Source organism: Gigantopelta aegis, chromosome 2, assembly GCF_016097555.1.
Source record: "Gigantopelta aegis isolate Gae_Host chromosome 2, Gae_host_genome, whole genome shotgun sequence".
NCBI lineage: Eukaryota > Metazoa > Mollusca > Gastropoda > Neomphalida > Peltospiridae > Gigantopelta > Gigantopelta aegis.
Window position 1 is genome coordinate 14,912,494 of NC_054700.1, and position 12,780 is coordinate 14,925,273.

At 37.3% G+C, this 12,780-nt stretch overlaps 1 protein-coding gene across 1 annotated transcript; it reads left to right on the plus strand.

The window, feature by feature from the left end:
- Positions 1 to 206: 206 nt before the first annotated feature.
- Positions 207 to 12,514, plus strand: LOC121376935 (ADP-ribosylation factor-like protein 15). Its single transcript, XM_041504744.1, has 5 exons — positions 207 to 447; positions 4,716 to 4,860; positions 5,673 to 5,732; positions 9,659 to 9,867; positions 10,611 to 12,514. Exons 1-5 carry the CDS (start codon positions 394 to 396, stop codon positions 10,788 to 10,790), a joined length of 648 nt encoding a protein of 215 aa, XP_041360678.1. The 5' UTR covers positions 207 to 393; the 3' UTR covers positions 10,791 to 12,514.
- Positions 12,515 to 12,780: the final 266 nt, after the last annotated feature.

The window sequence follows — 12,780 nt, forward strand, 5'->3', positions numbered from 1 at the left end:
AAGGAGCAGATAATATTGGGTTTGCGAAAACCCGTTGTAGCCACACGGGTAACTCCTCCCGCCCCCTGCGTTTTTGAGGTGGTTAATAGAAATATGCAGAGCACTGTCAAAAAGAAATAGGGGTTGAGATCTCAATTGTGCTGTAAACGTCACCGGTATATGCGTAATATGTCACATACCGCCATTTATAGAGCACTTGTCAAATTCATACGACTTCCGAGTACTTGTTTACGATTGTTTTTGTTGTCATCGTTTAAAATTTGCATAAATGCGTTAGAATTCTGCTGATTTAGGTCAAAGCACTTGTCAGCCCAGTCGAGCGAAACAAAGAATGTACAGTGATATGTAACGATCGCAAACCATACAAGGAAAAACCAATCAAAATCGGACAGAATGTGTGAAAATGTACAACTTATTTGCGCTCTGTGTAGAGTTGGAGCATATTCGGTAAATACTTGTACTAATACTCGTGCCATTCCAGGCAGGTCTCTCCATAAACATTGTTTGTTAAACTTTATAGCGTAGTAATATTTGTCTGTGTTATAATCCTAACAGAACTTACGGTTTGCAACTGTTAGTTTGGTTAACTTTTTAAGTGCCCCACCCCTTTTTTGTTATTATTAAATCCTGGCTAACTAAGCCAATGTCACTGATGTGTACTAATCATTCATTTGGTTTCACTAGAAAGGAATGTACTCATTTTGCATAGTGATTATGATTTGATCTAATTTAGCATTTTACTTTTAAACTTAATTAAAGGTGCATTATGACATAATTTGCTAGTGTCATATTTTAAAATATTTTACATTTATTTGTAAACAATAAATAACTAAACATTAATTGTATAGGGCACATATAATCTTTGCATGATAAAGTTTTAAATAATAAAAGTAGCAAGTCAAAAGGTAATCAAACTAAAATGTACCCTATTTGGGCACCAGACGTTTTGCCTCCAAGCCAGTTTGCTTCCAAACTAAATGACAAAACTTCATCCAAAAATATTTATCAACTTGTTCCAAAACCATAAATTCACCATTTCAAACTGTGATATTTTGTTGTTTGCAGCCCTCTATGTTAACTTATTCATCTAGGAGTCAGGTGGCACTTGCTGCTCCATTTAAGCGGGGTGGCATTTTGCTGCCCTTCTTTATTTTTCTGCCTCTCTCTTTATTTTCCCACACCCTACTATATTTTACATCACCCATCTCTGCTATTTCCAAATGCACACTTTTTTCCCACACAAAAAGAATCGATCAGTCTGCACACTAAACATCAAAAGAAACCAGCGGCTTATATAAGCTCTGCCTGTTGTGCAATCCTTTTGATTCTTTTTGATCAATAAAATATCTCAAAACAAAACAAACCAGCTGCTGTGTGTACAAAAAACCTCAGTAGCTTACGACAGTTACTGTAACCTAATTTAACTATTTTTAACAGCCTCTATTTTATCCCATACCTGTAACTCCATTTGTATGTTTGATACAAAGTTTTTATCTATTGTTGAATAATAAATATTACATTGTTATTTATTTTTGTCAATCGATAAAGGTAATTAAACTTTTCAGGGTTAGCTCTGGGGATGTGTAGAAAATTTTGCTAAATTATCAATTAAACTCATAAAATTGCACAAACCCACAACTATTTTCAAAACAAATATCAATCATTGGCAAGTGGCAGAGCTAGCCCGGCTTTTGAAGTGTCATATTTAGAAAACATTAATGGTCTACCGGCCTCGGTGGCGTCGTGGTTAGGCTATCGGTCTACAGGCTGGTAGGTACTGGGTTCGGATCCCAGTCGAGGCATGGGATTTTTAATCCAGATACCAACTCCAAACCCTGAGTGAGTGTTCCGCAAGGCTCATTGGGTAGGTGTAACCCACTTGCACCGACCAGTGATCCATAACTGGTTCAACAAAGGCCATGGTTTGTGCTATCCTGCCTGTGGGAAGCACAAATAAAAGATCCCTTGCTGCTAATCGGAAGAGTAGCCCATGTAGTGGCGACAGCGGGTTTCCTCTCAAAATCTGTGTGGTCCGTAACCATATGTCTGACGCCATAAACTGTAAATAAAATGTGTTGAGTGCGTTGTTAAATAAAACATTTCTTTCTTTTTTAATGGTCTAAAACAATTACAATTCATGAATCAACTTTTTCATTTCAACTATTTTCGTGCTTATATCCAATTAAGGTTCAAGCACACTGTCCTGGGCACACACGTCAGCTACCTGGACTGTTTGTCCAGGACAGTGGGTTAGTTGTTAGTGGTTAGTGAGAAAGAAGAGGGTGAAGTGGTGTTGCACCTACCCTTTGAGTCTTTAAAACTCACTGGGTGGGAGCTGGTACCAGGCTGTGAACCCTGTACCTACCAGTCTTATGTCCGATGGCTTAACCACGACATCACCATTTAAATTAAACTGCTGTTGCAATGTTGGCTAATATCCACAAGATGTTGTACTCTTTTTTTTATTTGCTTAAGTGGAATTTTCTTTTTTCTTTTTAGCGTTGCCTGAAATTTACAAAACGAATTAGATGCATAATATGATTTCCACTTACAAGTGGATTGCTTACGTAGTAATATACATATACATGTTAACGATAATGTGTAATGGAATGCCTGAATTTATTAATTTCCTTCATTTAATACTTATTTTCATGCTTATATCCATTTAAGTTTTTTTTTAGGGGCGTGACGTAGCCCAGTGGTAAAGTGCTTGCTTGATGCACAGTCTGTTTGGGATCGATCCCTGTTGGTGAACCCATTGGGCTATTTGTCATTCCAGCCAGTGCACCACGACTGGTACATCAAAGGCTGTGGTATGTGCTATCTTGTCTATGGGATGGTGCATATAAAAGATCCCTTGTTACTAATTCAAAAAGAGTAACACATATGTCCGACGCCATATAACCGTAAATAAAATGTGTTGAGTTCGTCGTAAATAAAACATTTCCTTCCTTCCTTCATTTCATTTATCTATACATATTTTTGTGCTTATAACCATTTAAGATTAAAGCAAACTGTCATGGGCACATACCTCGACTATCTGAGATGTCTGTCTAGGAAAGAGGGTTAGCTGTTAATGGTTAGTGAGAGAAGGAAGGAAGGAAATCTTTTATTTAACGACACACTCAACATTTTATTTACGGTTATATGGCGTCAGACATATGGTTAAGGACCACACTTATATTGAGAGAGGAAACCTGCTGTCGCCACTTCATGGGCTACTCTTTTCGATTAGCAGCAAGGGATCTTTTATATGCACCATCCCACATACAAGGTAGTACATACCACAGCCTTTGATATACCAGTCGTGGTGCACTGGCTGGAACGAGAAATTATATCCATTTAAGATTTAGGCATGCTGTCGTGGGCACACACCGCAGCTATCTGGGATGTCTGTCTAGGACAGAGGGTTAGTTAGTGATTAGATGTTAATGGTTAGTGAGAGAAAATTTGGTGTAGTGGCCTTACACGGAGTCGTTAAAACTCGCTCTGGGTGAGCGCTGATACCGGGATGTGAACTCTGTACCTACCAGCCGTATGTCTGATAGCTTAACCATGACACCACTGAGGCCAGTATACCTGAATGTTATTATTTTGTAATTATAAGCTGTCGGCGGTATCTACATATACTGGTAGTTCAGTTGGTAGAGCATTCCCCTGAGGTACAGCATTCCCCTGAGGTAGAGCAATCCCCTGAGGTACTTACATTGAAGGATCGAACCAACTCATTGGACACATTCTTTACATTTTTTCTATGTTGCAACCAGTGCCCCACGAATGGTATATCAAAGACCATGGTATGTGCTGTTCTATCTGTCGGAAAGTGCATATAAAAGATGAAATGCTGCTAATGGGAAAAATGTAGCAGGTCAATATCTCAAACGTTACTAAATGTTTGATATCCAACAGGCAGATGATTAATAAGTCAGTGTGCTCTAGTGGTGTCGTTAAACAATACAAACATTTAACTTTTATAATTTGTTTTTAAAAAATGTACCAGGGAATATTTTATTTTCAGTGTTTTAATTAGCAACATTTGCTATCAGTTTGAAAATTGATTATCGACTAGTATTTGACGTTATAGAATTGTGTTGCAATCTCTGAAACTTAAGTTGCAAATCGTGACACGATACTGAACCAAATGTTCCCTGTGTAAGATGTGTTATAGTTAATAAGTTATACATTAGGTAGCCTATTCATTCAGAAAAATAAATGATGACGTGTACATATGTATAAAATTGACAATTTAGTCAAGATTGTTTATAATAAATAAAATAATTTGGCTGTAATATTTTGGGGGCATGTGCAGACTTGTACATGATATTCAGATATAATATTTACCTTTAGAAAACACAAATATAGTAAATATTTTCAGCGGGAAGCTGTTTTGATAAAATCACTTTTAAACCATATGAGTTTGTTTTGTTTAATGACACCATTAGAGCACATTGATTTAATAGTCGTCAGCGATTGGATGTCAAACATTTGGTCATTTCGACATATAGTCTCAGAGAGGAAACCTGCTACATGTTTCCTTTAGTAGCAAATGATGTTTTATATGCGCCATCCCTCAGATAGCCACTGGGCACACCGATGGGGATCGATCCCAAACCGACCTCACATCAAGCGAGTGCTCTACCATTGGGCTATGCCCTGTCCCATAAACCATATGAATGATTACAGTTTTAACTTGTGTCCTGTGATTTTTGTTGCAGCTCTATCGCCGTATATGCTGTAAAGGGCCCCCACCCGTCCGACCCAACATCTGTGTACTGTGTCTGGGACTTTCAGGGGTTGGGAAGAGCAGTCTTCTAGCAATGCTAAGTGGAGATGACTTCCACAAGGTGGAACCAACTATTGGTAAGATGTTTCATTGGCAATAACCCAGGTCAGCAGGGTTCAAATTAAAAACATTTTGGGAAATGGCAAGTGTTACCATGTAGTTTTATTAACAGAATATATGGCACTAAGGCTCATATTTGCAACATTCATTCACTTGGGACAGATAATTTTAAATTTTCATAGCTCATTAGTATTCTCTAATTAAGGAAGGAAGAAAATGGTTTATTTAACAATGCACTCAACACATTTTATTTTCGGTTATATGGTCACGGACATATGGTTAAGGACCACACAGATATTGAGGGAGGAATCCCGCTGTCACCACTTAATAGGCTACTCTTTTCGATTAGCAGCAAGGGATCTTTTATATGCACCACCCCATAGACAGGATAGCACATACCACGGTCTTTGATGTACCAGTCCTGGTGCACTGGCTGGAGTGAGAAATAAAGTTATTCTCTAAGTCAGTCTCATTAAAAAAAAAAAAAATTCTGGGCCATACTGATGGATCAGTCGCCATCGAGTTATTTTGGTTCTGTCATCATCACAGGGTTGGTATATAAGCATTGTATGTATGTCAACGATTGATATGTATTGTTCTGCATGTCAGAAAATAATGTAAAAAAAACCCTAATAGTTTTCCATGTCTTTTGTAAATGGGAAACATACAGGCAATTATATATTTTATGCAGTGCTGTTACAGAGCTTTAAATGTCTCTGTATTTATCGAAGAAAAAAACCCCAGGCATATAAGATGAACTTTTCCCCCGAAAAATTCTGCATCACCTGTGATATATATGTATGTTAACTTCAGTTTCACTCATTTGCAGGTTTTAGCATAAAAGCTATCTTGTTTGATGAGTGCATTCTTGAGGTGAAAGAACTTGGAGGTGAGTTTAGTATTTTAAGGTAATAATATCATTTCTTGTTATTCAAGAGTCTGCAATGGTCTACACGTATTGTAATATCCAGAGAACTTGTGCTTCTTCTACTTACTTACTTAATCCTCTTCGTGTGCGGTCACACATTAGGCCGACACCAAAGAACGCCAATGTTGTCTGTCTTTTGCAAGCTTCATCACCTGGCCCCAACTCCACCCAAGAGCCTTCATCGCCCACTCCACCGATCTTCTCCAGGTCTCCTTGGGTCTCCCCCTCACTCTCTTACAACCAGGGTCCAGCGCATGGCCACTCTTGGGATGGATGTCAGTGGCATTCTGCAGACGTGTCCAATCCATTTCCGTCTGCTCCTTCTACCTCGTGTACACTTCCACATACATTAACCTTCAGACTAAAATTAAATAAAACAATTATTTTATTTGGACAAATAGGCGATATAAAAGACATATTTATAAACTGGCTGTTAATAAACATTAAATATTATATATACAAGACAAAAATGGAAAAAAATGAAATAAATATAATAGCTGCTCAAAACGTTTTAAAAAATAAATACGAAATAGAAAAATATATTCTTTTTAAAAACTGTAAATATGAAGAGTATAATACAATCTGGGCACCATGGAAACGACTCTTCAGTCAAGAAAGTAATTTGATGGAAGATAATAGAAACAATTATCAAGCGAGCGCTTGACGTGAATTTTGATATTATCACTTTATCACTATAATTACCTACTATAACTTCTCTTTTTAACATTCTTTCTTTCTAAACTTATATATTTATTTTATGTCCCCATTACATCAACCAGCCTATTTAAATATATTTATATTAACTAGTCATTTATAATACTACTATCTACATGTACATATGCATTAATATTAAATATATCACCATGTACATTATTTGTATAAGTATTACGATTACTATAATCAGCATACTACCACAAAGTGTATGTACTTCCAGTATTTAGCGTTTATAATCTAATTCATATTCTGTGAGGCGATGAATCAGGGCACCCCAACACTGGCATCATCAAAATGACCTGGGACAATAAAAAGTTGCCAGCAAAAAAAAAAAGAAAAAAAAAAAAAAAGGCAAACCCAGTAAAAAAAAAAAAAAAAAAAAAAAAAAAAACCCTTCAGACTAGTGGATTAATTTTTGATAAAAACCACATTGATGGGGTACATATTTATAGCGTTTACTCAAATATTTTCGCTTAAATGTTGAATTTGAAAAAGAGTTATCTCCCCTACCAAAGTGACAGTTTAGAAGAATCTCAAATCAGTTTTCCAAAACTGTTGAAATGAATGAAATATTTTGAATAGACATGTATAAAAAAACATTTTCTTGGAAAGAGATCATTTCACCTTTTGGTAAACACAATATTGAGCAATTCATGCCAGCATTAACACCAGAAGAAAAGAAGAATGAATGAATATATGTTTAACGACACCCAAGCACAAACATATTAACTATTGGGTGTCAGAAAAGGTAAGTATATGGCAATATTATTTATATAATTATATAAAACCTGAGTGGAGAAAGGAAGATGACAAAATTGACCTTAATTCAGGAAATTTAATTGTGTGATCTCACCAGTTTATTCTAACGAGTGAAATCAACGAGAATGTGAGATATTGATCTGATCTCACCAGTGTGTTTTAACTACTGCACTTGGTGTAGGTATCGGTATCATGTGAATACTTCTTTACCATTACGTACCGAGCAAATATCACAATACTGAAAATTTAGGTATTGAAAAATGTTTCCTGCCATTTAGTAAAGCACTAACAATATATATCTGACAAATGCAAAATAGCTGAAAAGAAGCGAGAGATGATGGCCTTGTATATTGAATTTAATTTTATTTAGATGAAATTAGTAGGTGAGACTTAACTCGGGCATGCATTTAAATCCGAGAATACTGAAAATGCCACTCGATATCGGTATTGTATCAATACCGAAGTAAATCACCCCAAAAATACTGATACCAATGCCGAACCTGCTCTAGTGAAAATAAGGGGAGGATGACAATCTGGACTAGCTCTAGGTGTGTAGAAAATTTCGCCAAATTATTTATTAAACTTTAAAAAATTGTAAAAAGCCAGTTATTTCATAACAAAATAGCAATAATTGCATGAACTTGTTTTTCCAAAATAAATTAAAATTCGTCAATAATTTTTTTTAAATTTGTAATTGAAGAATTTGGCGATTGTCAGAGCTAACCCTGAAAATGAGGGGTGTAATCTAGATCAGTTGGTAGAGCGATCTACTGCAATGCTTTGGACATAGGCTGTGGTATGTGCTTCCCTGTCTGTGGGAAAGTGCATATAAAAGATCTCTTGCTGCTAATAGAAAACTGTAGTGAGTGGGTTTCTTCTGATGGCTTTGAACATCCTCTGTGGATCCAATCTCTGATTGGATTTTCCCCCATCCCAAACGATGCCCAGTAACTAGTATATCAAAAGCCATGGTATGTGCTGTTCTGGGAGTGAGACGTAGCCCAGTGGTAAAGCGCTCACTTGATGTGCGGTCGGTTTGGGATCGATCCCCATTGATGAGCCCATTGGGCTATTTCTCGCTCTAGCCAGTGCACCACAACTGGTACATCAAAGGCTGTGGTATGTGCTCTCCTGTCTGTTGGATGGTGCATATAAAAGATCCCTTGCTGCTAATCGAAAAGTGTAGCCCCTGAAGTGGTGACAGCGGGTTTCCTCCCTCAATATCTGTGTGGTCCTTAACCATATGTCTGACGCCATATAACTGTAAATAAAATGTGTTGAGTACATCGTTAAAGTGGCCCTCACATATCAGCTGGCGTCCGCGCGATTTTTCTAATCGCAGGAGTCACCGGGGGATATAGAGCCTGTGAATGAATCGGGCAAATTTCATGTCTGCAACGTGTGCCCTCACATATTAGATGGGGCCCGGGCAGTGCCCTTTGAACATTGGATCGCAGTGGAGACAGTGCGGACACTGCTAAATAATCCAGATCACTGGTTGGTTTCTGGCAGACCGCCGGGCGGGGCCCTATGAACATATTTGCGGGATTGCTACGACCTAAAATTGCGCTTGGAAAATGCATTGTATAAAGTTGCGGGGGCCGTTTAGGATCCGCCGGGGGGTGCCGGGCGGGACCAGCAGGGTGCCCGGCTGATGTTGTACAAATTGCCCACGGATATTGTAGGGTGACCGTGAGGGGCCCGTGAAAATCCCACGGCGCCCAGCGGGTTTTTTTCCCAATAACTTTCGTCAAAATCTTCAGGCGGCACCAGATCACTGGTTGGTTTCTGGCAGGCTGCCGGGCGGGGCCCTACGTATATGTCTATGGGATTGCCACGACCTAAAATTGCGCAGCGGAACCCGTAGAAATCGGGCCCTTTTTGGCCTGTTTTAGGAGTCGTGCGGGTGCCGTGACTGATATGTGAGGGCCGCTTAAATAAAAATATTTCCTGTGCTGTTCTGTGTCTGGGACGTGCATACAAAAGATACCTTGCGGCTAATGAAATATATAGCAGATTTCCTATAAGATGATTAATAAATCAATGTACTTAGTGGTGTTGTTAAACAAATTTTTTCTCATCTGATTTTTGTGTAATAGTTACCATACTATGGTCCATAGTTACTTCAAAAATGTTTTACTTTTCATGGTTCATATGGAGGAAATTGTTAATAAATTTGCTTTTAGTTACACAAAAATTAAATTATATTTATTCCAATCTTGCATTGAAAAACAAATTTGGAGCAGAGACCAAGCATAAAATAATAATAATAAATATTATTACAGTTTTATACTATCTCTAACACATGTGATCATAGAACACCTCAGATAATACAATTTATTTCAACAAACACTTCAGCAACTCCTTTTTTGCTTTCATTGAAAATAAAATGAATTAAATTGATCTTTTTTTAGGTTCGGACACTGTGCGACAGTTTTGGGATCGGTACTACCAGGGCATGCAGGGTATTATTTTTGTTATAAACAGTACGGGAACAGACGAGGAGTTGGAGTATGCGAAAACAGAACTGAGGAAAGCTTTAGATCACCCGTCAATCCGGGGATTACCACTTCTAGTACTGGCCAACTTCCAGAACCAACCTGGTGCTAAAACTGCAGATGAGGTAGGGGCTGATCATAGGCGTACAGGCTCCCATTTTTGTAGTGGGGCAGGCTGGATTTTGCCTGAATTAAACGAAAATGCCTGAATCTGGATGAAACATTTATTCATATTATTAGCATTACTGACAAACAACTATATAGTGTTGTAAACGAATCACTACACATTTTTATGTGGATTGCAACTAATTTTGACGGTGGAATGATGGAAATACATGGTAAAAAGGTCTCAGGTTAGCACATTTTGCCTGAATAACTGTATCATATTAGCATTACTAGTAAACAACTATATAGGGTTACAAACGAATGATTGTGCATGTTTACATGGATTACAACTAATTTTGCGGCTGGAATGATGGAAATGCATGTTAAAAAGGTCTCAGGTTAGCACACTTTGCCTGAATATCTGTATAATTTTTGCCGGGATTTGAGGTTTTGCTCCTGCACTAGGGTAATATGCAAAATAAAAATATTTTATTGCATTTCATTAAAGGACTGTTTCTTTGATACTTGGTAAAGTAAACGATTGGTAAATAGTGTGAATTTAAATTTGTTTTACTGACGTGAACAAAATGATGATTGTTTACGTGAAATATTGTACCTTGAAAATTGTCAAAGTTCTTAAAAAAATAAGAAATATGCTTGTAACAGTCCTTTACGAAATATCTTTGTATAGCCTGCTTTATGTCATTAGCGAGCTATGTTCTACTTGTAGTCTGTCTTTAAGCAAACATTCCTTTCTTTTTAGATTTCAAAGTTTATGGACCTTGAGTCGGAAACAAACAAGCGTCAGTGGACGATACAGGGATGCTCCCTAGATGACAAGGAGGGAACGCAGTCAGGCTTTTTGAGATTTAACGAATTTCTCCTGGACAATATGGAGAAACGAGCGGCCGAAAATGGGGCAGGTGAAATCAACCGTGTTTAGTGTCGGCCAATCACAATTGATTATTTGTTTCTACTCTGTTTATTGTAAGCCAATCACAATTGTTGATCTATCTGTACTCTGTTTATTGTAAGCCAATCACAATTGTTGATCCATCTGTACTCTTGTTTAGTGTAAGCCAATCACAGTTGTTGATCCATTTATACCCTATTTAGCATCAGCCAATCAATTGTTGATTCATCTATACCCAGTTTAGTGTAAGCCAATCACAATTTTTGATCCATCTGTACCCTGTTTTGCATCAACCAATCACAATTGTTGATCCATCTGTACTGTTTTGCATCAACCAATCACAATTGTTGATCCATCTGTACCATATTTAGCATCAACCAATTACAAATGTTGATCCATCTGTACTGTTCACGTGTGTTTGGCATCCTCGTACTGTCCTCTGTACAGAAGACTGCGTCTCACTGTATGACTTCTAGTAACGATCTGAAGTTTGTCATTTGCTTTAAGCAACTTTAAGAATACACCTGTAATAGACTGCTGACAAATATAACACGAAAATAGAATAATCAGAGAACATTTTGTTCAGTATCGCATAGCGATTCGCTACACAAGTTTCTGAGATTACTACACAATTTTTAAAGATTAAACAGTAGTTGCTAATAATTTTCCAATTGATTAGAAATGTCTCTAATCCAAATTTTGAAAACAAAATGTTCCCTGACAATAAAACGTCATAAATTTGCTCAAGTATATATTAGCTCTTGCTATGCACGTTTGAGTACAGATATCTTTTTATCTCAAAGGTGTGTGAACCCTGCTATGCAACTCGAATATCAATAACAAATCGTTACTACAAATCACACAGTGAGATTGGATCTTTATTCAAGTTATTTTTTTAATGTTGTTTACGGAGATCGCCCGAAGTAATATCTTGCTCAAGTTTTTGTTTGGTTAATTGGTCAAATGTCAAGGCCATATTAAAGGCCCATTTAGACCGAATGTTTTATGCGATGTAAAGATACTGAGATGTTTGTGTGTAACTGGAAGCATGCTTTCTACTGCTGGCGTATTTGTTATGATGTAATTGTAAGTTAATGTACTTTTTTACTGTTGTTTGCATAATGTTTTTCTGATGGCATATAGCTTTTATTTCATATTGTTATTTAATGAAAACTTATAGGCATGTTTTAAAAAAATATTATTTTATTTTGATTTTTATGAATTCTCAATTTAAACACATTGAAAAGCTTATTTGATATATTTTTGTAAAATGTCTCATTGTTAATTTCCAATCGGTTGGAAAACGACTGGTCATTTTGGGTGAACAAAATGTTTGTATTAAATATCGATACTTCATTGTTGCAGTTGTGTTAAAGAACTGCCAGAGTGAAATATTAGAGGTGTCTCTATTGTTATAACACTATAACAGGATTGTTATTTTGAATGTCCAAAGCAGTTAATGATGAAGTAACATAAGGCGAAATTGATGTTAAAATGTTTTAAAATATTCAGTTAATCAGTGATATCAAACCTTCACAGCAGCCAGCAATAATGGACGTTAACTTGCTAAAAGCAAATCATGAACCTGGCATGAATGTTGGTATAAAGTTGAATTGGTCTAGTTTTTGTAACTGTTATTTGTACTAAAAGGGACCGGCCTTGGTGGCGTCGTGGCAGGCCATCGGTCTACAGGCTGGTAGGTACTGGGTTCGGATCCCAGTCGAGGCATGGGATTTTTAATCCAGATACCGACTCCAAACCCTGAGTGAGTGCTCCGCTAGGCTCAATGGGTAGGTGTAAACCACTTGCACCGACCAGTGATCCATAACTGGTTCAACAAAGGCCATGGTTTGTGCTATCCTGCCTGTGGGAAGCGCAAATAAAAGATCCCTTGCTGCCTGTCGTAAAAGAGTAGCCTATGTGGCGACAGCGGGTTTCCTCTCCAAATCTGTGTGGTCCTTAACCATATGTCTGACGCCATATAACCGTAAATAAAATGTGTTGAGTGCGTCGTTAAATA

Excerpts from the sequence above, each read along its gene's own strand:
- LOC121376935 (XM_041504744.1), top strand. The coding sequence starts at position 394 with ATGTGTGAAAATGTACAACTTATTTGCGCTCTGTGTAGAGTTGGAGCA. Across the intron at positions 4,861-5,672 it reads CAAGGTGGAACCAACTATTG|GTTTTAGCATAAAAGCTATC; the intron begins GTAAGATGTTTC and ends ACTCATTTGCAG. Across the intron at positions 5,733-9,658 it reads TGAGGTGAAAGAACTTGGAG|GTTCGGACACTGTGCGACAG; the intron begins GTGAGTTTAGTA and ends ATCTTTTTTTAG.